Source organism: Panulirus ornatus, chromosome 68, assembly GCF_036320965.1.
Source record: "Panulirus ornatus isolate Po-2019 chromosome 68, ASM3632096v1, whole genome shotgun sequence".
In the NCBI taxonomy this organism is placed as follows: domain Eukaryota; kingdom Metazoa; phylum Arthropoda; class Malacostraca; order Decapoda; family Palinuridae; genus Panulirus; species Panulirus ornatus.
The window spans coordinates 21379266-21405179 of NC_092291.1; the positions used below are offsets into that span (position 1 = coordinate 21379266).

The 25914-nt window shown below is 40.3% G+C and overlaps 1 protein-coding gene across 1 annotated transcript; it reads right to left on the reverse strand.

Moving 5' to 3' along the window:
* Window positions 1-446: 446 nt before the first annotated feature.
* On the reverse strand, window positions 447-25236 carry blw (ATP synthase subunit alpha blw, mitochondrial). Its single transcript, XM_071659584.1, has 8 exons — window positions 25082-25236; window positions 17482-17587; window positions 15490-15618; window positions 15119-15314; window positions 8821-9113; window positions 6112-6596; window positions 1171-1315; window positions 447-1066 (listed from the first exon to the last, which is right to left on the reverse strand). The coding sequence occupies exons 1-8, from the start codon at window positions 25145-25147 to the stop codon at window positions 834-836; spliced, it is 1653 nt and encodes a 550-aa protein (XP_071515685.1). The 5' UTR covers window positions 25148-25236; the 3' UTR covers window positions 447-833.
* Between the last annotated feature and the right edge of the window lie 678 nt (window positions 25237-25914).

Consider the following 25914-nt stretch of genomic DNA (forward strand, 5'->3'; position numbering starts at 1 on the left):
AATGCTTTTAACTGTGGAAGGTTCAAGATGAGCAAATCTTAAAGCAGTGAAACCACCTCTCCAATATGAACTTGGTAACTACATCCACCTGCTCTATTTAGAAGTGTTAGTTCCCCCCCTCTCTCTCTCTCCATGTATTACTCCAGGTTTCTGTCTCGGAAAATCAACTAGACCACTTAATACTCTGGAATCTAGATCACTTTACAGTGAAACAGAAACAAGGTAATGATGTAGCAATGCTTCTTTCCCCACAATGCTGAATTTTTAAGTACTTTCAAAATCTTTTCAAACAGCAACATAGTACTTTCAGGTTAAAATTTTCCAGGTCCTAATAAAAAAAGTATAACAGTCTGAACATCCTGAGGTATATCATTCATGACTGACGGCCTTAAGGCAAAAAATACTCTTGGTTACAGTACAATGGTGAATGAAACACTTTGGAAAAAAAAAGTCCCTTCATTTATTATGGAGAACCTGTATGACACGTTACAAATTCGTCTACCAAGGAACCTGGTGTAATATGTCCTAAGGAGAAATTGCTAGTCAGTTAAGGGACTGTTTATGTACAAATTCTGGTTACTTCCATAGTAACTATAAAATATGGAAATGTGAATGAGAAAAGGAGCACACAAGTGTGCTAACTCGTGTTGACATGGGCTAATATATACACCTGGACATCAAAATGTTCCTCTGTGGTAAGCACTGATCTGGGTATGCTTTTGTAAAACTTTAATTACATGAAAGTTCTACTTAATAACCTGACTTTAAACCAACTAAGAGAACATCTCAGACATCCCATGATATTATCTGAAGCACATTCACCCTTACATCATTTAACTCTGGAAAGTGGTCATAAAGTCCACAACAATCTGTTTTAATTTTGCATCTGTATCAGGGGTGATAAGTCCTTCCTTAGCAATATCACTAAGAATAGCCTGGTGGCTTGTTTTCATCATGTTCATGAACTCTTGCTCAAACTTTGTGATCTTGGATGGGTCCAACTTGTCAAGATGGCCACGTACACCACAATAAATAACTGCAACCTGTTCCTCAATGGCCATAGGTACTGAAAAGAAAAACAGGATCACTCAGTTTTCAAAATTCAAAGCATTTAATATGTATGCTTTCAAAAAAATATGATCAACAGTTTATTCAATTCTGATGACCTACCATACTGTCCCTGTTTCAGTAATTCTGTAAGACGGACACCACGGTTCAACAGCTGCTGTGTGGAAGCATCAAGATCTGAGCCGAACTGGGCAAACGCTGCTACCTCACGGTACTGGGCCAACTCCAGTTTCATGGAACCAGCAACCTGGAATATGTTAACTTTTCACACTAAGCATATTTTTTTTCTATAGAAACAAATTTAAAGTAAACTGACCTGGTGAGGTCACTTTTACAGAATCTACAGCAGCAAAGCTCTCTCATATCTTCCTTAAAGTGAATCATAGGGTGAGGGAGGGGGCGAAAATCCTGGCAGCCTTGAAGAATGTGTGGAAGTTGAGAACATTATCTCAGAAAGCAAAAATGGGTATGTTTGAAGGAATAGTGGTTCCAACAGTATTGTATGGTTTCGAGGCGTGGGCTATGGATAGGGTTGTGCGCAGGAGGGTGGATGTGCTGGAAATGAGATGTTTGAGGACAATGTGTGATGGGAGGTGGTTTGATTAAGTAATGTAAGGGTAAGAGAGATGTGTGGAAATAAAAAGAGCGTGGTTGAGAGAGCAGAAGAGGGTGTTTTGAAATGGTTTGGGCACATGGAGAGAATGAGTGAGGAAAGATTGACCAAGAGGATATATGTGTCAGAGGTGGAGGGAACGAGGAGAAGTGGGAGACCAAATTGGAGGTGGAAAGATGGAGTGAAAAAGATTTTGAGTGATCAGGGCCTGAACATGCAGGAGGGTGAAAGGCGGGCAAGGAATAGAGTGAATTGGATCGATGTGGTATACCGGGGTTGATGTGCTGTCAGTGGATTGAATCAGGGCATGTGAAGCGTCTGGGGTAAACCATGCAAAGCGTGTGGGGCCTGGATGTGGAAAGGGAGGTGTGGTTTCGGTGCATTATTTTATGACAGCTAGAGACTGAGTGTGAACGAATGGGGCCTTTGGTGTTTTTCCTAGCGCTACCTTGCACACATGAGGGGGGAGGGGGATGGTATTCCATGTGTGGCGAGGTGGCGATGGGAATGAATAAAGGCAGACAGTGTGAATTGTGTGCATGGGTATATATGTATGTGTGTGTGTGTGTGTGTGTGTGTGTGTATATATATGTGTACATTGAGATGTATAGGTATGTATATTTGCATGTGTGGACATGTATGTACATACATGTGTATGTGGGCGGGTTGGGCCGTTCTTTCGTCTGTTTTCCTTGCACTACCTCGCTAACGCGGGCAGACAGCGACAAAGCAAAATAAAATAAATATATATAAATATATATATCTATATATACCCTAGGGATTGAGGAGAAAGAACACTTCCCATATATTCCTAGTGCTGTAGAAGGCAACTAAAAGGGTTGGGAACAGGGGGGTGGAAATCCTCCACTTTTTACTTTTCCAAAAGAAGCAACAGAAGAGGGGGTAAGTGAGGTTTTTCCCTCTAAGACCCAGTCCTCTGTTCTTGACGCTTCCTTATTGACGTGGGAAATGGAAAATACATATGAAAAAATATATATGTAATGTCCCCATGGCTAATCTATTTATGGATGAGGTGGTTAGGGAGGTAAATGCAAGCATTTTGGTGAGAGGAGAGAGTATGCAGTCTGTTGGGGAAAAGAGGGCCTAGGAAGTGTGTCAGTTATTCACTGACGATACAGCATTGATGGCTAATTCAAGTGTAAAACTGCATTAGTTGGCGACTGAGTCTGGAAAAGTGTGTGAAAGGAGAGAGTTGAGTAAATGTGAATAAGAGCAAGGTTATCAGGTTCAGTAAGGCTGAGGGACAAGTCAGTCGAGATGCAAGTTTGAATGGAGAAAAACCGGAGGAAGTGAAGTTTTAGATATCTGGGAGTGGACTTAGCAGTGAATGGAACCATGGAAGTGAATAATAGGGTAGGGAGGGGGCAAAGGTTCTGAGAGCGATGAAGAATGTGTGGAAAGAGAATGCTATCTCGGAGCAAAAATGGGTATGTTTGAAGGAATAGTAGTTCCAACAATACTATATGGTTGCAAGGCATGGGCTATAGAGAGGGTTGTATGGCAGAAGGTGGATGTGTTTGAAATTAAATGAGAGAACAATATGTGGCGAGAGGTGGTTTGATCGAATAACTTATAATAGGGTAAGAGATGTGTGGTAATAAAAAGTGTGTGGTTGAGAGAGCAGAAGAGGGTGTTTTGAAATGGTTTGGTCACATGGAGAGAATGAGAGAGGAAAGATTGACCAAGAGGATATATGTGTCAGAGGTGGAGGAAACAAGAAGTGGGAGACCAAATTGGAGGTGGAAAGATGGAGTGAAAAAGAATTTGAGTGATCAGGGCCTGAACATGCAGGAGGGTGAAAGGCATGCAAGGAATAAGAGTGAACTGGAATGATGTGGTATACCGGGGTCGATGTGCTGTCAATGGATTGAACCAGGGCATGTGAAGTGTCTGGGGTAAACCATGGAAAGCTCTGTGGGGCCTGGATGTGGAAAGGGAGCTGTGGTTTTGGTGCATTATTTTATGATAGCTAGAGAATGAGTGTGAACGAATGTGGCCTTTGCTGTCTTTTCCCAGTGCTATCTCGCACACATGGGGGGGGGGTTAGTTGTTGTTGTTATTTTATGTGTGGCGGGGTGGCGATGGGAATGAATAAAGACAGTATGAATTATGTACATGTGTATATATGTCTGTGTATGTGGGTGGGCTGGGCCATTCTTTCGTCTGTTTCCTTGTGCTACCTCGCTAACGCAGGAGACAGCGACAAAGTAAAATACAATATAAATAAATATCTTCTCTCTCTAATTTGGTCTCATACATGATTGCCAATTCCCATGTGAGCGAGGTAGCATCAACAACAGATGAAAGATCTTTGCTTGGCTCCTTGCTCTGTTCCTTCTTTTGGAAAGTAATACAAGGGAGGATTTTCTGCCACCTGCCACACTATTTACTTTTCATCAAATGTCCTACCTCTCTCTCTTATCCATCATCATCCACCTAGCTTGAAAGACACCATTTCATACAAAACAGAACACTATCATTCTACTATGCTTCATTTGTAACATGCAGGCAAAATACTTCAGCCTGTAAAACGATTACATTCTTAACATTTCTCCAACACTACCCTCACATAAATCCATAATACTTGCTCTAAGAAGCTTGCTACTGCCACCTACTTCAGTAGCCACATTATCATTTTATAATCTTGTACTCAATCTGAAATTAAAGAGATGTAAAATAACAAGGAAAATTACAGTGCAGCTTAAGAAAGCTAGATAAATGCATCAATCATAACAATCCAATTGTGTACACAAGAATACAATTACATCTAAACAAAAGGAAAAGATCAAAGGAAGAAAGTGATAAGCTTAAGTGAGAATACACAACTACCGTTATCTTTCCTTTAACTTCAAAAGCGTTTAAGAGTTTTCAATAGTCTCTTTTATGAAAGCATTAAAACTTAAAAAAAAAGTGTCCCTAAAAATGTTAACTTGAAGTATTAATTTTTCTTTTTCTCTTTATAGATATTTTTTTTTTTTTTTTGCTTTGTGGCTGTCTCCCGCATTAGCGAGGCAGCGCAAGGAAACAGATGAAAGAATGGCCCAACCCACCCACATACACATGTATATACATACACGTCCACACACGCAAATATATATACCTATACATCTTAACGTATACATATACACACAGACATACATATATACGCATGTACATAATTCACAGTCTGCCTTTATTCATTCCCATTGCCACCCTGCTAAACATGAAATAACAACCCCCTCCCCCTGCATGTGCGCGGGGTAGCGCTAGGAAAAGACAACAAAGGCCACATTCGTTCACACTCAGTCTCTATCTGTCATGTATAATGCACAAACCACAGCTCCCTTTCCACATCCAGGACCCACAGAACTTTCCATGGTTTACCCCAGACGGTTCACATGCCCTGGTTCAATCCACTGACAGCACGTCGACCACGGTATTCCACATCATTCCAATGCACTCTATTCCTTGCACGCCTTTCACCCTCCTGCATGTTCAGGCCCCTATCACTCAAAATCTTTTTCACTCCATATTTCCACCTCCAATTTGGTCTCCCACCACTTCTCATTCCCTCCACCTCTGACACATATATCCTCTTGGTCAATCTTTCTCTCCATGTCACAAAACCATTTCAAAACACCCTCTTCAGCTCTCTCAACCACACTCTTTTTATTACCACACATCTCTCTTACCCTATTATTACTTACTCGATCAAACCACCTCACACCACATATTGTCCTCAAACATCTCATTTCCAGCAAATCCACCCTCCTCCGCACAACTCTATCCATAGCCCACACCTCAACTATATAACATTGTTGGAACCACTATTCCTTCAAACATACCCATTTTTGCTTTCCGAGATAATGTTCTTGACTTCCATACATTCTTCAGCGCTCCCAGAACTTTCGCCCCCTCCCCCACCCTATGATTCACTTACGCTTCCATGGTTCCATCCGCTGCCAAATCCACTCCCAGATATCTACAACACTTCACTTCCTCCAGTTTTTCTCCATTCAAACTTACCTCCCAATTGACTTGTCCCTCAAGCCTACTGTACCTAATAACCTTGCTCTTATTCACATTTACTCTCAGCTTCCTTCTTTCACACACTTTACCAAGCTTCCTTCTTTCACGCACTTTACCAAACTCAGTCACCAGCTTCTGCAGTTTCTCACACAAATCAGCCAACAGTGCTGTATCATCAGCGAACAACAACTGACTCACTTCCCAAGCTCTCTCATCCACAACAGACCGCATTATAGATAATGTTACCATGAAATTATCCATTCAAGCATTTTGGCAAACATGAAATACTTGCTCACACACCTTTCACAACTTTGTGGAATGAGAAAAGAAAGATTACTGCATTTTTCTCCCAATTCATAGTATTTCAAGCATACAGTTTTGAACTTTAAATATTTCTTTACCTGCTTCATTGCCTTAGTCTGAGCTGCAGAACCCACACGAGACACAGACAGACCCACATTGATGGCTGGGCGAATACCTTTGTAGAAAAGCTCAGTCTCCAAGAAGATCTGTCCATCAGTGATAGAAATAACATTGGTGGGAATATAAGCAGACACATCACCAGCCTGAGTCTCAATAACAGGAAGAGCTGTGAGGGATCCACCTCCATTTGCATCATTCATCTTGGCAGCACGTTCAAGAAGACGGGAATGCAGGTAAAACACATCACCAGGATAAGCCTCACGTCCAGGGGGTCGGCGCAACAATAGAGACATTTGACGGTAAGCCACAGCCTGCTTAGACAAGTCATCATAGATGATAAGGGCATGCTTGCCATTATCACGGAAGAATTCACCCATAGCACAACCAGAGTATGGTGCTAAGTACTGCAGTGGAGCAGCATCAGAAGCAGTAGCAGAAACCACAATGGTGTACTTCATGGCATCTGCAAAACACATTCATGAATAAAGAATACAAGACAAATGTAAAAGTAATACAGAACAATTTGATATTTTCATTTTCAAATGATTAATGAACATAACTAAGCCTAAGGGGAACTTGAAGGAAAAGGTAAGAATTTATTTTTACAAAACCCAAATGCAATTTCGAGGTTTATTCTAAAGTGGCAGACTGACTTGTGGGATCTGCAAAGTGATTTAAATTTTTATTCAGCACTTTACAGCATTATAGAAAAATGTAAAGAATATTTTCTAACACTTTACAGAACTAAATTAATTTACATTACGTTAACACCATAAAAATTTCTTCGATACTTTGATTTCTTTGCATTACAGACTTTTACTCGATTCCAAGATTACTATATTTTTGACATTCCAGTAGAGCACATTCCACAATAACAGTGATGGCACATGTCATGCACTGGAGCAGGTTTCGTATCTACTGTGTAACCAAGGGACACCACATTATGACCAATCCTGTCACAAAGAACCACCACCTGGCAATTTATGAGCAAAGGTCACATTTGTGATTTTGACACCTTTCTTTATCCTGTACAATTTGTTTTCTTTGGGGGTTCCTAGTCACATCAACCTTCCATTAATATCTACCACAATTACTGAAGTTGCTCAAAAAATCATTCAGAGGTACAACTCTCATACAGATTACAAGATATAGATTTCACCTCATCTTATTTCATGAAGGTTGGTAAGGTTTTACCTGGTAGGGTGTGTACAACAAATAATTCTTAAAGGCTTTTTATTATACCCAAGTTTTCTTTTTGAAGATGCTACTGGTGTTTGATTCATTATATTTGGATGTCAAATGGACATCTTAAGTATTACAGTTTTCCTCAATATATACAAACCAATTAACATCACACTCATAGTGTGTTTGCCACTTTGTTCCTTAATCTCATGAAATATACGAGGTTCTATACTAAATTCTACACTTAAAAAAAAATGTAAAAGAGGCCCGATTAACTTTTCTAGCATTACAGCCTTAGCCTTATTCTAGTTTCATATCAGATTGTAAGGATAAAAAGTACAGTGCTCAAAGAGGAAGTACAGTGCTTTAGGTATCTGGGAATGGACATGACAGTGGATATCATCATGAGGGTGGAAAAGAGTCACAATGTGAGTGGAGGTACCGTCATGGGTCCATTAGGGAGTATGTGGAGGGATAGGTCAATCTCCATCAAGGAAACGATAGGCATTGTCGAAGATACTGTAATCCTAGGGTTGTATAAATTTGTCTTGGGCTATGAATGCAAAATACAAGAAAATGGGGGATGGAGGGAAAAAGAAATGTCAGAATGATATGTAGTGTGAATTAGGCTGATGGACAGAATGACAGCAAACACTGAACTGTCTACTCTGTATGCTTCAATGATTAGGATATATGGACAGGATAGATAAGTATAGAGATATGGTCCTAAGCAGATCTTTGTACTAAAAAAGGAGGGAGGGAGCATGGGCTAAAGGGAGGGCCTGAGAAGGTATATTATTTAGTGAAAAATTTGGGGGTATCCAGCCCTAAACATTTAGATGGGCGAGAAGTGTGCTTGGGATAAAAGAAACAGGATCAGTACAGCACAAACGGGGTGATGAGTTGTGCCAGGATATGACCATAGAATAATCTGTTGGGATTGGCAGTGGAAGCCTCTGCCTTCAAGAAACCCAACAACCACAAAATGTTTGTTTCCTACTGATGCTACATCATGAAAGGCATTAAAATCAATGGGGCACATAAACTAAAAGATATTAATGGACATCTTACAAAACTGTATTTAAGTCCATCAGATACTGTTAATGTATAGGGCAACAACAGAGTGGCATTTAAGTATGATCAAAAATAAAATGGCAAACTCGATCAAATACTTAACCGAATAGCTACAATTTTCTTTTTAAAGTAAAATGGATTTAAATATAAGCATAAGCATTGTGGGATGATTCCTTCTGGTTAAAAGCAATTTGGTGCTTCACCAACAGAATCTTCCAAGTGATCTAGCACTAATGCAAACATCATGCCTTGGGGAAAAAAAAGGCATGACTGCTCAATAGTGCAGGAAACATGCAAATTATAATATACAATGTTCAGGCAATGTATAAATTTGGCACATGGGTATTAAAAATCAGGAACAATATACTAAGAGTCCATTAGGACAAATACCATGATTATATGCCAAATGCATTGTTTATATCAAAACTTACCTGCATCAGTGAGCCTTTTCACAATCTGGGCAACAGTAGACCTCTTTTGTCCAATAGCAACATATATACAATACAGTTTCTTCTTTTCTTCAGCAGCTTCATTGAAACGCTTCTGGTTAATGATTGTATCAATGGCAATGGCAGTTTTCCCAGTCTGACGGTCTCCAATAATCAATTCTCGTTGACCACGGCCAATGGGCACCAGAGAATCAACAGCTTTAATGCCAGTCTGCATGGGTTCCCTTACAGAGATCCGAGGGATGATGCCAGGGGCCTTCACTCCAACACGAGCCCTATCAAAAGTGGCCAATGAATTAATGCCTGGAAAAATCCATATCAAAAATGAAAAAAGTACATATAATGAGATTTTGCCTGAAGCACATCTAGCATGTAACATAGAAAATAATATATATCAATTAATAAAAAGTCAGTTTCTGATTAATATATTTTATATATATTATACTTTGTCGCTGTCTCCTGCGTTTGCGAGGTAGCGCAAGGAAACAGACGAAAGAAATGGCCCAACCCCCCCCCATACACATGTATATACATACGTCCACACACGCAAATATACATACCTACACAGCTTTCCATGGTTTACCCCAGACGCTTCACATGCCCTGCTTCAATCCACTGACAGCACGTCAACCCCGGTATACCACATCGCTCCAATTCACTCTATTCCTTGCCCTCCTTTCACCCTCCTGCATGCTCAGGCCCCGATCACACAAAATCTTTTTCACTCCATCTTTCCACCTCCAATTTGGTCTCCCTCTTCTCCTTGTTCCCTCCACCTCCGACACATATATCCTCTTGGTCAATCTTTCCTCACTCATCCTCTCCATGTGCCCAAACCACTTCCAAACACCCTCTTCTGCTCTCTCAACCACGCTCTTTTTATTTCCACACATCTCTCTTACCCTTACGTTACTCACTCGATCAAACCACCTCACACCACACATTGTCCTCAAACATCTCATTTCCAGCACATCCATCCTCCTGCGCACAACTCTATCCATAGCCCACGCCTCGCAACCATACAACATTGTTGGAACCACTATTCCTTCAAACATACCCATTTTTGCTTTCCGAGATAATGTTCTCTACTTTCACACATTCTTCAAGGCCCCCAGGATTTTCGCCCCCTCCCCCACCCTATGATCCACTTCCGCTTCCATGGTTCCATCCGCTGCCAGATCCACTCCCAGATATCTAAAACACTTCACTTCCTCCAGTTTTTCTCCATTCAAACTCACCTCCCAATTGACTTGACCCTCAACCCTACTGTACCTAATAAATGCAAGAGTTTTGGAAAGAGGGGCAAGTATGAAGTCTGTTGGGGATGAGAGAGCTTGGGAAGTGAGTCAGTTGTTGTTCGCTGATGATACAGCGCTGGTGGCTGATTCATGTGAGAAACTGCAGAAGCTGGTGACTGAGTTTGGAAAAGTGTGTGGAAGAAGAAAGTTAAGAGTAAATGTGAATAAGAGCAAGGTTCTGATTAATATATCTTTAATATCTTCTCAAAGTAATTATAGCATGGAAGCACCAAATGTCTATGGTCAAAAGCAGTACCAGCAACTTCTTGCATACATCTGCCTTCAGCCTAAGCACTGTTCCTTTAAAATAAAACCTTGGTAGGCCAAAAGTTGACAACTATATTACTTTGAGTAAAATTTATCAATTATCCCCACTTTCAAAATCACCAAATACTGAGAAATGCCTTTTAAATGTCAAGGTCCTGGGCCAAAAATAATAAAATCCAACAGAAAAGTGCAAAAAGGCAGCATGCCAAAAGTTCTGAGTTATCAAAAACTTCAACCCAAAGGTCTAAATCCTTTGCTATACCATTTACTGCTCATTAAAGAGACATCTGCAAAATTTACATACTCCAGATCCTAGACTCCCACTAATACATTCACAGAGTTGATTGTAGATGTCAGATTCTTGTTAAACATAATACTGGAGGGACTAGAGTTGATTGTAGATGTCAGATTCATGTTAAACATAATACTGGAGGGACTTTTGTTCCAACATCCATGATAATGGTTAAGACTGGCTGACCTCTGGAAGTGCTTGGGTTTTCTCCTAAATTCTGGTCAGCTGATGTCAAGTGCTCTTAACAGGTACTCCTGGCCTGTAAAGGTCAAGGGCTGCACTCAGGTAGCAAGCTCCTAAATTCTGGTCAGTTAATGGCAAGTGCTCTTAACAGGTACTCCTGGCCTGTAAGGGTCAAGGGCTGCACTCAGGAAGCAAGCTAATGACTTTAGCTAATTACAGCATTAACTCAGGTTTCCAGATTTCAGTTGACTTTGCCAACTTGCTGAAATAATCTGAAGTACCAAAAGGCCTCAACACATAAGACAAAAGCCTAGTCACCTCTTGCAACTTGATTCCACCACGATGAACCACTGAAACCCAACAAGTCTCTCCGAATGCAACTCTTATGGATGGACCACATTGCAACAAATTAGTTTAAATCCCATATACAGTTCCACATTGTCAAGATGTAAATTATCATTATTATTAATATCATCATCATACTTGATCACTGTTTCCCACATCAGCGAGGCAGCGCCAGGAAACAGACGAAGAATGGCCCATCCACACAATTTTTTTTCATGCATATTCGTCATTTCCTGCATTAGCGAGGTAGCGTTGAACAGCCTTAGAAGGAATATCCTCACTTGACCCCCTTCTCTGTTCCTTTATTTGGGGGAAAAAAAAGAAAAAAAAGAAAAAAAAAAGGATTTCTAGAGCCCCCCTTCCCTCCCCCTTTTAGTCACCTTTTACAACATGCAGGGAATACATGGGAAGTATTCTTTCTCACTATCCCCAGGGTTAAACATATGCATACATAACATATACACATATGCATACATATACACATACACGAATATACACATGTACATATTCATACTTTCTTGCCTACATCCATTCCTGGCACTAACCGCCCTATGGGAAACAGCACGGTTTCCCCCTGCTTCAGCAAGGAAGTGCCAGGAAAACAGACAAAAAAGGACACATTTGTTCACATTCAAGTCTCTAGCTGTCACGGGTAATGCACAATTTAGAAGTATATTCAAAGAAAACTTACTGAAGCATGTACCGTACTGAAAAGTAGTGTTAAAGGTTTTAGATGCTGCTGCAGTGAGAATGGGTGGGCAGAGTTACTGGCAGGGAGAGGCACTATAATTAACCAGTTTAGCCCTAAATTATCTGACTTAATAATTGTTGCCAAAGGTGTTATTGTACTCTGCCTACTCAAGACTACTCTGCAAGCGAAGAGCCACCTTTGCAAAGCTGTATTAATGGGAGTACAGTCTCATCAGAGAACTTCTCACCCCAAAAGTCTAAATGTTCCTGCTATCAGTAGTACTAGCCTTGGGCTGCAGGAGCCTTTAGAATGGTCCTAGGCAGCATCAAGACTCCCAACAGAAATTGGTCCAGGGATAATCATAAATAATGTTCCCAATTCATAGGTAATACAGACAATATCAAATAACATTAAAACTCTAAGATGAAATGGTAAGGGATACCCATAAGCTTGACTATAACCATGAGTTATCTAATTTTACACATAATTACTGTGGCTCCAGTGGCTAATATGGTAATGGTGAAAACTACCACAGCTCGTGACATACAATATGACTCATACTCCCAGAACTTTCACCCCCTCCCCCACCCTATGATTCACTTCTGCTTCCATGGTTCCATCTGCTGCCAAATCCACTCCCAGATATCTAAAGCACTTCACTTCCTCCAGTTTTTCTCCATTCAAACTTACCTCCAAATGGACTTGTCCCTCAATCCTACCATACCTAACATCCTTGCTCCTATTCACATTTACTCTCAGCTTTCTTCTTTCACACACTTTACCAAACTCAGTCACCAGCTTCTGCAGTTTCTCACACGAATCAGCCACCAGCACTGTATCATCAGCGAACAACAACTGACTCACTTCCCAAGCTCTCTCATCCACAACAGATTGCATACTTGCCCCTCTTTCCAAAACTCTTGCATTCACCTCCCTAACAACCCCATCCATAAACAAATTAAACAACCATGGAGACATCATACACCCCTGCCGCAAACCTACATTCACTGAGAACCAATCACTTTCCTCTCTTCCTACACGTAAACATGCCTTACATCCTCGATAAAAACTTTTCACTGCTTCTAACAACTTGCCTCCCACACCATATATTCTTAATACCTTCCACAGAGCATCTCTATCAACCCTATCATATGCCTTCTCCAGATCCATAAATGCTACATACATATCCATTTGCTTTTCTAAGTATTTCTCATACATTTCTCAAAGCAAACACTTGATCCACACATCCTCTACCACTTCTGAAACCACACTGCTCTTCCCCAATCTGATGCTCTGTACATGCCTTCACCCTCTCAATCAATACCCTCCCATATAATTTACCAGGAATACTCAACAAACTTATACCTCTGTAATTTGAGCACTCACTTTTATCCCCTTTGCCTTTGTACAATGGCACTATGCAAGCATTCTGCCAATCCTCAGGCACCTCACCATGAATCATGCATACATTAAATAACCTTACTAACCAGTCAACAATACAGTCACCCCCTTTTTTAAATAAATTCCACTGCAATACCATCCAAACCCGCCGCCTTGCCGGCTTTCATCTTCCGCAAAGCTTTTACTACCTCTTCTCTGTTTACCAAATCATTTTCCCTAACACTCACTTTGCACACCACCTCAACCAAAACACCCTATATCTGCCACTCTATCATCAAACACATTCAGCAAACCTTCAAAATACTCACTCCATCTTCTTCTCCCATCACCACTACTTATCACCTCCCATTAGCCCCCTTCACTCTAGTTCCCATTTGTTCCCTTGCCTTACACACTTTATTTACCTCCTTCCAAAACATCTTTTTATTCTCCCTAAAATTTCATGATACTCTCTCACCCCAACTCTCATTTGCTCTCTTTTTTCACCTCTTGCACCTTTCTCTTGACCTCCTGCCTCTTTCTTTTATACATCTCCCACTCAATTGCATTATTTCGCTGCAAAATTGTCCAAATGCCTCTCTCTTCTCTTTCACTAATAATCTTACTTTTTCATTCCATCACTCACTACCCTTTCTAATCTGCCCACCATCCAAGCTTCTCAAGCCACAAGCATCTTTTGCACAAGCCATCACTGCTTCCCTAAATACATCCCATTCCACCCCCAATCGCCTTACCTACTTTGTTCTCACCCTTTTCCATTCTGTACTCAGTCTCTCCTGGTACTTCCTCACACAAGTCTACTTCCCAAGCTCACTTACTCTCACCACTATTTTCACCCCAACATTCTCTCTTCTTTTTTGAAAACCTCTACAAATCTTCACCTTTGCCTCCAAAAGATAATGATCAGACATCCCTCCAGTTGCACCTCTCAGCACAACATACAAAAGTCTCTCTTTCGCGCACCTATCAATTAACACGTAATCCAATAACACTCCCTGGCCATCTCTCCTACTTACATACGTATACTTACGTATACCTCTCTTTTTAAACCAGGAATTCCCAATCACCAGTCCTTTTTCAGCACATAAATCTACAAGCTCTTCACCATTTCCATTTATAACACTGAACACCCCATGTACACCAAGTATTCCCTCAACTGCCATATTTCCCACCTTTGCATTCAAATGACCCATCACTATAACCCGGTCTCGTGCATTAAAACTACTTACACACTCACTCAGCTGCTCCCAAAACACTTTCCTCTCATGACCTTTCTTCTCATGCCCAGATGCATATGCACCAATAATCATCCATCTCACTCCCATCAACTTTCAGTTTTACCCATATCAATCTAGAGTTTACTTTCTTACACTCTGTCACATACTCCCACCACTCCTGTTTCAGGAGTAGTGCTTCTCCTTTCCTTGCTCTTGTCCTCTCACTAACCCCTAACTTTACTCCCAAGACATTCCCAAACCACTCTTCCCCCTTACCCCTAAGCTTCGTTTCACTCAGAGCCAAAACATCCAGGTTCCTTTCCTCAAACATACTACCTATCTCTCCTTTTTTCTCATCTTGGTTACATCCAAACACATTTTGACACCCCAATCTGAGCCTTCGAGGAGGATGAGCACTCCCCGCATGACTCCTTCTTCTGTTTCCCCTATTAGAAAGTTAAAATACAAGGAAGGGAGGGTTTCCAGTCCCCCACTCCAGTCCCCTTTAGTCGCCTTTTACGACACGTGAGGAATGCGTGGGAAGTATTCTTTCTCCCCTATCCCCAGGGATATATGCGACACTAACCTGTTTCCTCCGGTTATAGGTCCCTTGCCATCAATTGGATTACCCAAGGCATCAACAACACGTCCAAGGATTGTTTCTCCTACAGGCACATCCACAATGGCACCAGTACGCTTAACAATGTCACCCTCACGAATAAGTTTGTCATTACCAAACACGACCACACCAACATTGTCAGGTTCCAAATTCAGAGCCATACCTGATGAAAATGATTATGAACAAATAACATTAATGCCTGCCTTATGTAGTTCTTTACTACATTAACTATTATGAAATATTCTGAAAGGTAATGTCTACATGCAAAATATTACAAGAATAAGGAAAATATACACTAAGAAGTCTCTAACTTGGGGAAACTGTTTACATAAACTCACCCTTCAGACCAGAGGAGAACTCCACCATCTCCTCAGCCTGGATGTTCTTAAGACCATATACACGGGCAATACCATCACCAATACTGAGCACACGGCCAGTCTCTTCAAGATTTGCTTTTGGGGCTGCTCCTGTAAAAGATAAACTTAATGGTTAGTTACACATCCTAACTGCACAGAGATGCTTCAAGATTCAGACCTATAGTACATTCCAGTTTCTGAAAACTACTTTTCAAGCTATTATGCAAAATTAACTTCTCAATGAAGAAGCTGTAATACTTGAACCAGAGAATAAAATGTTCACATTCCAATGGAATGAATCTCATCAATTATACCACAAAAGTAATAAGGTATACAAAGTAATAGAAATTATAGCTAACTTTACTGTGATTAAAACCTATTAAAACCAGTTTTCATTTTCTACCATCAAAATTCACCTCTTTCAAATATGTTAAAAAGGGCATTTCATCAATTCAATACATATAAATGCAACAAAATAAAACAATCACTTCAGGAATGCATTTTGTCTACTACTTTCAAGTTCAAATGTGTAGAGATTTCGTACTCCAGCACAAGCAACATTTTAAGGCATTAATTTATTTCAAAAGGACCCTGTACTGTTAAGCCTTACAGAACACTAGATGACAAAGCATTATCTATCTACCTACATTTTTGATACCTGTTCCCTTTGAGAACTCCCTCAAGGGGGTGGCTACAAGTCTCCATACCTTATGAACTCCACTGCCACTTCTTATCCTCTAGTACCTCACCCTTGATGTGCCACATGCTCCCACCCAATGTTACTACCAACTTACTTCTACCTGGCCTAATTTCCAACTACTACTACCTAATGCTCCTGTCTAAGGATCCTACCCACTATCTATTGCTCCAACCATTCTGCCAAAAGGAAGGGCTAAAGCATAGCACTCACCACTGGAAAATCAAGTTACTAAGAATAAGCTGTGGAAGTTAATCATCAAGTGCTATGAATGACAAGAAGAGACTATGTATGTGGAGAGATGCCAGCAGTACAAATATTTATGTGCAAGGCAGAAAGTCAGTTACCTCAGTCAAAGGAGCACTTGACAATGACAAGTGCAGGCTCATTACACAGCCATCACTAACCTTCTCATTACCCTGGTGGATAGTACTGGTAATTCACCTCCCTGGTCAGTGGCTTTCTACTTACTATGACAGACAGATGTCTGTTTTAATAGTTATTTTCCCCAAACGTTTTGAGCCATTCACTTTATTAATGGCATTTACTCAGTATTCTACTGTTATCTGAAGCAATGGATTACCTATGTATACTGCCAACTGGTATGGCATTTTTCGTGTCCATTGTACTAAACCTCATTTCTACTTACCAACAAGTATAATTCAACAGCATACAATATGTCTCACTAATTCATGTGTTTACAGAACTGCTGTGTGCAATATCCCCAGTGTTATAAGCAATACTAACAAATGACTATTCCAAATGTGAAAAAGTACTTTCTTTGAACATTTCCTTTGTTCTCTTAAGTTATTCATGACAAAACTATTAGTTTCTCTGTAAATTTGACATTCAAATTCTATGTTAGGTTATCCAACATCACTTTGGTCTTTGAAACATTTACCATATAATTAGTCTTACTGCCACAGTGTTCAGTACATACACATGATGTGCTACCCGAGAAGCCAGTCAGTGTAGTTCTCCCTACAATATGTCTAAATGACAGTCAAGCAAGTGCTTGAACAAGTATGGCAGGCTAAGGGTATGTGTCTAACACTGCAACTCTTTTTGATCATAGAATTTCCTTAAAATTTAAGAATAATTTTTCTTAATCACAAACTCACTAATTCCTGGAGGGAACTAGTCAGCACCATGATGGCACAGTTGAAAATGACAAGATGTTATCTGAATATTTGGCACAAGAAAAGACACTACCAGGTAAAGGATGGGAATACATCTGAAGTCTTTAGCATGACCAATGAGGAGTTGAAATATCCTACCAAGGATGCGCTCCTCCAAGATGGTAGACACCTCAGCTGAAGCAGAGAAATTGGTAGTGGAGAACTTGCGTGTAACCAATGTCACTGCTGGGAGGAGTTTTGTCACCTGAAAAATTACAAAATTTTTCTTGTATTAGCATCAAAACCACAAAATTGTAACTAAATCGAAGAAGCCAGAACAGGTAATTCTTCAAACAAATCTCAAGTCAAAAACACTGGAGTGGTGAGGGAGCCTCAGTGCTTAATCCTGCATAAATACCTTTAACATAAGAGCTAGCACCTCTATACTACCTTCTCCTGTACTCACTAGGTGTCTGGCTCTAGCAGGGAACAATGTTCAGGTGAATACAGTATAACAGTCTTTAATAAGTCATTAAGTAATCAATAATTATAGTGATTTTGGGTAGATAATGAAAGGCTGACCAAGAGGTTTTAGAAAATGTGACCCTCTGACCCACAAGTTTTGGCAAGAGAAGGGCAACTGGCTGTGTTTGGCAATATAAAAGTTCTAGAAATGGACAAGTTATATATATATATATATATATATATATATATATATATATATATATATATATATATATATATATATATATATATTATTTTTCTTTTCTTTTAAACTATTTGCCATTTCCCGCGTTCGCGAGGTAGCGTTTAAGAACAGAGGACTGGGCCTTTGTGGAATATCCTCACCTGGCCCCCCTCTGTTCCTTCTTTTGGAAAATTAAAAAAAAATGAGAGGGGAGGAATTCCAGTATGAATAAATATATAGTATATATATAAATATTATATATAATTATATATATATATAAATATTATTATATATCACATATATATATATTTTTGCTTTGTCGCTGTCTCCCGGTTTGCGAGGTAGCGCAAGAAACAGACGAAGAAATGGCCCAACACACCCCATTACCATGTATATGACATACGTCCACACGCAAATATACATACCTACACAGCTTTCCATGGTTTACCCCAGAGCTTCACATGCCCGATTCAATCACTGCAGCACGTCAACCCGGTATACCACATCGCTCCAATTCACTCTATTCCTTTGCCCTCCTTTCACCTCCTGCATGTTCACCCTGATTACACACTGATATCTTTTTCTCCATGTCATACATTTCCACCTCCAATTATACAGTCTCCCATCTTCTCCTTCGTTCTTACTCAAACCTCCGCACATATATCCTCATTGTCAAACTTTCCTCACTACATCACTCATTGCCCAAACATTCAAAAACACTTTCTGCTTCAACATCCTCTTTTTAGTTTCCAGACAATGTTCTTCTTACATTACTTCAATCTCAGTTTCAACACTCACTTTGGTCTTTGAAACATTTACCATATAATTAGTCTTACTGCCAAGTGTTCATACATACACATGATGTGCTACCGAGAAGCCAGTCAGTGTAGTTCTCCCTACAATATGTCTAAATGACAGTCAAGCAAGTGCTTTGAACAAGTATGGCAGGCTAAGGGTATGTGTCTAACACTGCAACTCTTTTTGATCATAGAATTTCCTTAAATTTAAAGAATAATTTTCTTAATCACAAACTCACTAATTCCTGGAGGGAACTAGTCAGCACCATGATGGCACAGTTGAAAATGACAAGTGTTATCTGAATATTTGGCACAAGAAAGACACTACCAGGTAAAGGATGGGAATACATCTGAAGTCTTTAGCATGACCAATGAGAGTTGAAATATCCTCCAAGGATGCGCTCCTCCAAGTGTAGACACCTCAGCTGAAGCAGAGAATTGGTAGTGGAGAACTTGCGTGTAACCAATGTCACTCTGGAGGAGTTTTGTATCCCTGAAAAATTACAAAATTTTTCTTGTATTAGCATCAAAACCACAAAATTGTAACTAAATCGAAGAAGCCAGAACAGGTAATTCTTCAAACAAATCTCAAGTCAAAAACACTGGAGTGGTGAGGGAGCCTCAGTGCTTAATCCTGCATAAATACCTTTAACATAAGAGCTAGCACCTCTATATCTCCTTCTCCTGTACTCACTAGGTGTCTGGCTCTAGCAGGGAACAATGTTCAGGTGAATACAGTATAACATCTTTAATAAGTCATTAAGTAATCAATAATTATAGTGTTTTGGGTAGATAATGAAAGGCTGACCAAGAGGTTTTAGAAAATGTGACCTCTGTACCCACAAGTTTTGGCAAGAGAAGGGCAACTGGCTGTGTTTGGCAATTAAAAGTTCTAGAAATGGACAAGTTATATATTATATATATATATATAATTATATATAAATATATATATATATATATATATATATATATATATACACATATATATATATATTTTTGCTGCTGTCTCCCGCGTTTGCGAGGTAGCGCAAGGAAACAGACGAAAGAAATGGCCCAACCCACCCCCATACACATGTATATACATACGTCCACACACGCAAAATATACATACCTACACAGCTTTCCATGGTTTACCCCAGATGCTTCACATGCCCCGATTCAATCCACTGACAGCACGTCAACCCCGGTATACCACATCGCTCCAATTCACTCTATTCCTTGCCCTCCTTTCACCCTCCTGCATGTTCAGGCCCCGATCACACAAAATCTTTTTCACTCCATCTTTCCACCTCCAATTTGGTCTCCCTCTTCTCCTCGTTCCCTCCACCTCCGACACATATATCCTCTTGGTCAATCTTTCCTCACTCATTCTCTCCATGTGCCCAAACATTTCAAAACACCCTCTTCTGTTCTCTCAACCACGCTCTTTTTATTTCCACACATCTCTCTTACCCTTACGTTACTTACTCGATCAAACCACCTCACACCACACATTGTCCTCAAACATCTCATTTCCAGCACATCCATCCTCCTGCGCACAACTCTATCCATAGCCCACGCCTCGCAACCATACAACATTGTTGGAACCACTATTCCTTCAAACATACCCATTTTTGCTTTCCGAGATAATGTTCTCGACTTCCACACATTCTTCAAGGCTCCCAGAATTTTCGCCCCCTCCCCCACCCTATGATCCATATATATATATATATATTTTTTTTTTAATTATACTTTGTCGCTGTCTCCCGCGTTTGCGAGGTAGCGCAAGGAAACAAACGAAAGAAATGGCCCAACCCCCCCCCATACACATGTATATACATACGTCCACACACGCAAATATACATACCTACACAGCTTTCCATGGTTTACCCCAGACGCTTCACATGCCCTGCTTCAATCCACTGACAGCACGTCAACCCCGGTATACCACATCGCTCCAATTCACTCTATTCCTTGCCCTCCTTTCACCCTCCTGCATGTTCAGGCCCCGATCACACAAAATCTTTTTCACTCCATCTTTCCACCTCCAATTTGGTCTCCCTCTTCTTGTTCCCTCCACCTCCGACACATATATCCTCTTGGTCAATCTTTCCTCACTCATCCTCTCCATGTGCCCAAACCACTTCAAAACACCCTCTTCTGCTCTCTCAACCACGCTCTTTTTATTTCCACACATCTCTCTTACCCTTACGTTACTCACTCGATCAAACCACCTCACACCACACATTGTCCTCAAACATCTCATTTCCAGCACATACATCCTCCTGCGCACAACTCTATCCATAGCCCACGCCTCGCAACCATACAACATTGTTGGAACCACTATTCCTTCAAACATATCCATTTTTGCTTTCCGAGATAATGTTTTCGACTTCCACACATTCTTCAAGGCCCCCAGGATTTTCGCCCCCTCCCCCACCCTATGATCCACTTCCGCTTCCATGGTTCCATCCACTGCCAGATCCACTCCCAGATATCTAAAACACTTCACTTCCTCCAGTTTTTCTCCATTCAAACTCACCTCCCAATTGACTTGACCCTCAACCCTACTGTACCTAATAACCTTGCTCATTCACATTTACTCTTAACTTTCTTCTTCCACACACTTTTCCAAACTCAGTCACCAGCTTCTGCAGTTTCTCACATGAATCAGCCACCAGCGCTGTATCATCAGCGAACAACAACTGACTCACTTCCCAAGCTCTCTCATCCCCAACAGACTTCATACTTGCCCCTCTTTCCAAAACTCTTGCATTTACCTCCCTAACAACCCCATCCATAAACAAATTAAACAACCATGGAGACATCACACACCCCTGCCGCACACCTACATTCACTGAGAACAAATCACTTTCCTCTCTTCCTACACGTACACATGTTTACATCCTCGATAAAAACTTTTCACTGCTTCTAACAACTTTCCTCCCACACCATATATTCTTAATACCTTCCACAGAGCATCTCTATCAACTCTATCATATGCCTTCTCCAGATCCAAGGAAACAGACGAAAGAAATGGCCCAACCCCCCCCCATACACATGTATATACATACGTCCACACACGCAAATATACATACCTACACAGCTTTCCATGGTTTACCCCAGACGCTTCACATGCCTTGATTCAATCCACTGACAGCACGTCAACCCCGGTATACCACATCGCTCCAATTCACTCTATTCCTTGCCCTCCTTTCACCCTCCTGCATGTTCAGGCCCTGATCACTCAAAATCTTTTTCACTCCATCTTTCCACCTCCAATTTGGTCTCCCTCTTCTCCTCGTTCCCTCCACCTCCGACACATATATCCTCTTGGTCAATCTTTCCTCACTCATTCTCTCCATGTGCCCAAACCACTTCAAAACACCCTCTTCTGCTCTCTCAACCACGCTCTTTTTATTTCCACACATCTCTCTTACCCTTACGTTACTCACTCGATCAAACCACCTCACACCACACATTGTCCTCAAACATCTCATTTCCAGCACATCCATCCTCCTGCGCACAACTCTATCCATAGCCCACGCCTCGCAACCATACAACATTGTTGGGACCACTATTCCTTCAAACATACCCATTTTTGCTTTCCGAGATAATGTTCTCGACTTCCACACATTCTTCAAGGCCCCCAGAATTTTCGCCCCCTCCCCCACCCTATGATCCACTTCTGCTTCCATGGTTCCATCCGCTGCCAGATCCACTCCCAGGTATCTAAAACACTTCACTTCCTCCAGTTTTTCTCCATTCAAACTCACCTCCCAATTGACTTGACCCTGAACCCTACTGTACCTAATAACCTTGCTCTTATTCACATTTACTCTTAACTTTCTTCTTCCACACACTTTACCAAACTCAGTCACCAGCTTCTGCAGTTTCTCACATGAATCAGCCACCAGCGCTGTATCATCAGCGAACAACAACTGACTCACTTCCCAAGCTCTCTCATCCCCAACAGACTTCATACTTGCCCCTCTTTCCAAAACTCTTGCATTTACCTCCCTAACAACCCCATCCATAAACAAATTAAACAACCATGGAGACATCACACACCCCTGCCGCAAACCTACATTCACTGAGAACCAATCACTTTCCTCTCTTCCTGCACGTACACATGCCTTACATCCTCGATAAAAACTTTTCACTGCTTCTAACAACTTTCCTCCCACACCATATATTCTTAATACCTTCCACAGAGCATCTCTATCAACTCTATCATATGCCTTCTCCAGATCCATAAATGCTACATACAAATCCATTTGCTTTTCTAAGTATTTCTCACATACATTCTTCAAAGCAAACACCTGATCCACACATCCTCTACCACTTCTGAAACCACACTGCTCTTCCCCAATCTGATGCTCTGTACATGCCTTCACCCTCTCAATCAATACCCTCCCATATAATTTACCAGGAATACTCAACAAACTTATACCTCTGTAATTTGAGCACTCACTCTTATCCCCTTTGCCTTTGTACAATGGCACTATGCACGCATTCCGCCAATCCTCAGGCACCTCACCATGAGTCATACATACATTAAATAACCTTACCAACTAGTCAACAATACAGTCACCCCCTTTTTTAATAAATTCCACTGCAATACCATCCAAACCTGCTGCCTTGCCGGCTTTCATCTTCCGCAAAGCTTTCATATATATATATATATATATATATATATTGATCTTGGAGACAAATACATATATTACCTATGTGAACCTACAAGAAATGTGAGGTCTATCAATAAATATCTTCACGCAGGAGAAGCTCTATCCTGGACTACACCATGCATCCTAAGGTTCAAGGGGTAAGCAGCATGATCAAATGTCATTAAATATTTTAGAATGAATTGCACGATATTCATTTCTGCATAATCTATTCCCTTTCTATTCAAAAATACCTAAATGGACACAAGATATCGACAGCACTCCAATACAATCATATTTACCAGACGAGTATCATGATGCACAGGAGCCTTCTGGGGAGTGCGTATCTCAAAGATGGAAAATTAGCCATTGCTGGGACCCCACAAGCAACTTGCCTCTATTACAGTTTTAAGCACGTACTAAAACAATGTACAAAGTAAATAAAGCCCTACACAGTATGAAAATGCCAAGTGGAGGTTTTGTTTCTGTTCACTAAACATTTGCAAATTTAGAATGCCTGAAGTGGTCCTCCTACATTCTGACTTAAGGGTTATCAATCAAATAACTGCACAATAATTGGTACAAAGAAGTTTTATCCCACAATTTCTTCGATTCCAAGCCCCAACCATTTCGTGGGGACCATCACGTAGGAGTAAGTGCCACAACTATATATACACTATTAGTGAGAGCTTAGGAAATCCAAAACTACCACCTTTCCTAAACCCTTCTGACTAGAATGAGTACATCCATATTCTGATGCATAACCTTTAACCAACCCTACTGGCATACATAAAAAAGTAGATGCACCATCAGAATAAAAACTGTGACCCAATCAAATATACATCAAAGAGAACAGTGATAAACTAAATACAAGTTTAATTTGTCCCTATCTCCAATATTACAGTTATTATCAAGCCAACCGTACTGCAATCCTCTAGAATTTCCGCGATGGTTGAATCCAAATTACTTTACATATCTTGTAATTCCGTCTCCAAAACCATAATATCATAAGCTAATTTTGATGTGCAACTTGATATCTACCATAAATATTTTAGTCGATAATCGATATTAAAAAAGGCAAAAACCCACAGAATAAAACTAGTTCTACAGCAGCTGCAGGCGTCAGAGAAAAGGGGCGGCTACACTCGAGTAAATATCGCCTACTCTGCCATAACTACAGACAATGGTGGCCATAAAACAATTATATAATTTCTCATTATATAAAAACATACCCACAACACTTCACACTGGTGTCCTCAATATCTGATAATGCCAACTTAATATTTTTTACATAATCTACCTAAATAACTTTAAATCAGGTTTGCCTGGTGACAGCCATTTCCAACATTCATGTCGATGTTCTCACGGAGAACTTTGTTACCATCCTAGGAACAGTACTGTAACTTAGAAAAGCCCTTGGTCTACAGAACAAGATCTTATACAGATATAAGAGGAAAACAATAATCATGCACAAGTGTTTACTAGATATGTCCGATCAGCTGATCGTTGTGCTTACCAGCCGGCCGGTTTAATCGAAGCTTTCGTACCATCATTCCACTCTCAATCATTTTATTTCTTGAATGTCTTTAAATTCATACGATACTGCAGGATATCATCCACTGAAAAAATACCTGGGGAGTGCTCCTTGGAAGCTGTCGGACCAAGGAGGCCGCAAGCCGCACGGAGATCTGAGCCATCCTGTATGAACCCTTGAAGCCGACCAAGATGGAGGAACCTACTGTACTTGGGGTATTGGCTGCCAGCGCAAGTATACGTTATTCAGGTATAAAATGTTTTTCCGCAGAATTCTAATTTTAGAGTGAATTAGAACACAATACTAATAAAATCAATCAAATAATTAAATTGAATGCTGTGGAATTAGTTACATTGAAAGTAGAAGGACAATTATTAAGAAATGATAGTTATGAATTTGGGTACAAGATAGGATTGGAGTAGGAGTGATGTCGTCTGCATGAATGAAAGATATCTTGCCAACAAAGCCGGTGGGAGCCGGCATCTAGTAGTAATAATATACTTAAACAGCTCATTCCTTAATAATATACTATCAATCAGATAAACATGGAGCCAAAAATGTATGACGGACCTTATCTAATCGCCATTTTGTCGTTCTTGTTTTTCTGCATTTTCGTATTGTTTATTGAAATTAAAATTGACGTCGTCTGTAATATCTTTTTTCGATTAGTGAATATTCAGTTTCACTTCTAAATGGATTTAAAGTCATTCATGACTGATTAAGAAACGATGAAAGGTAAACAAACGAGATTTTCCATCTATTTCTTAACTGGTTTTATTTTGTAAAATAAAAGAAACAAAGAAGTAATTAAAAAGGTTCAGTCAGTTACAAAGAAAATATTACAGAATGAATGTCTTCGAGACTCAAAAGACTGATATCTCTATATACGAGAATTGCAAATCTTGTGAACGCATATTATCTTTGAATATA

Excerpts from the sequence above, each read along its gene's own strand:
- blw (XM_071659584.1), bottom strand. The coding sequence starts at position 25,147 with ATGGCTCAGATCTCCGTGCGGCTTGCGGCCTCCTTGGTCCGACAGCTT. Across the intron at positions 15,619-17,481 it reads CTTGGAGGAGCGCATCCTTG|GAGCAGCCCCAAAAGCAAAT; the intron begins GTAGGATATTTC and ends TATCTTTTACAG. Across the intron at positions 15,315-15,489 it reads GTTCTCCTCTGGTCTGAAGG|GTATGGCTCTGAATTTGGAA; the intron begins GTGAGTTTATGT and ends CATTTTCATCAG.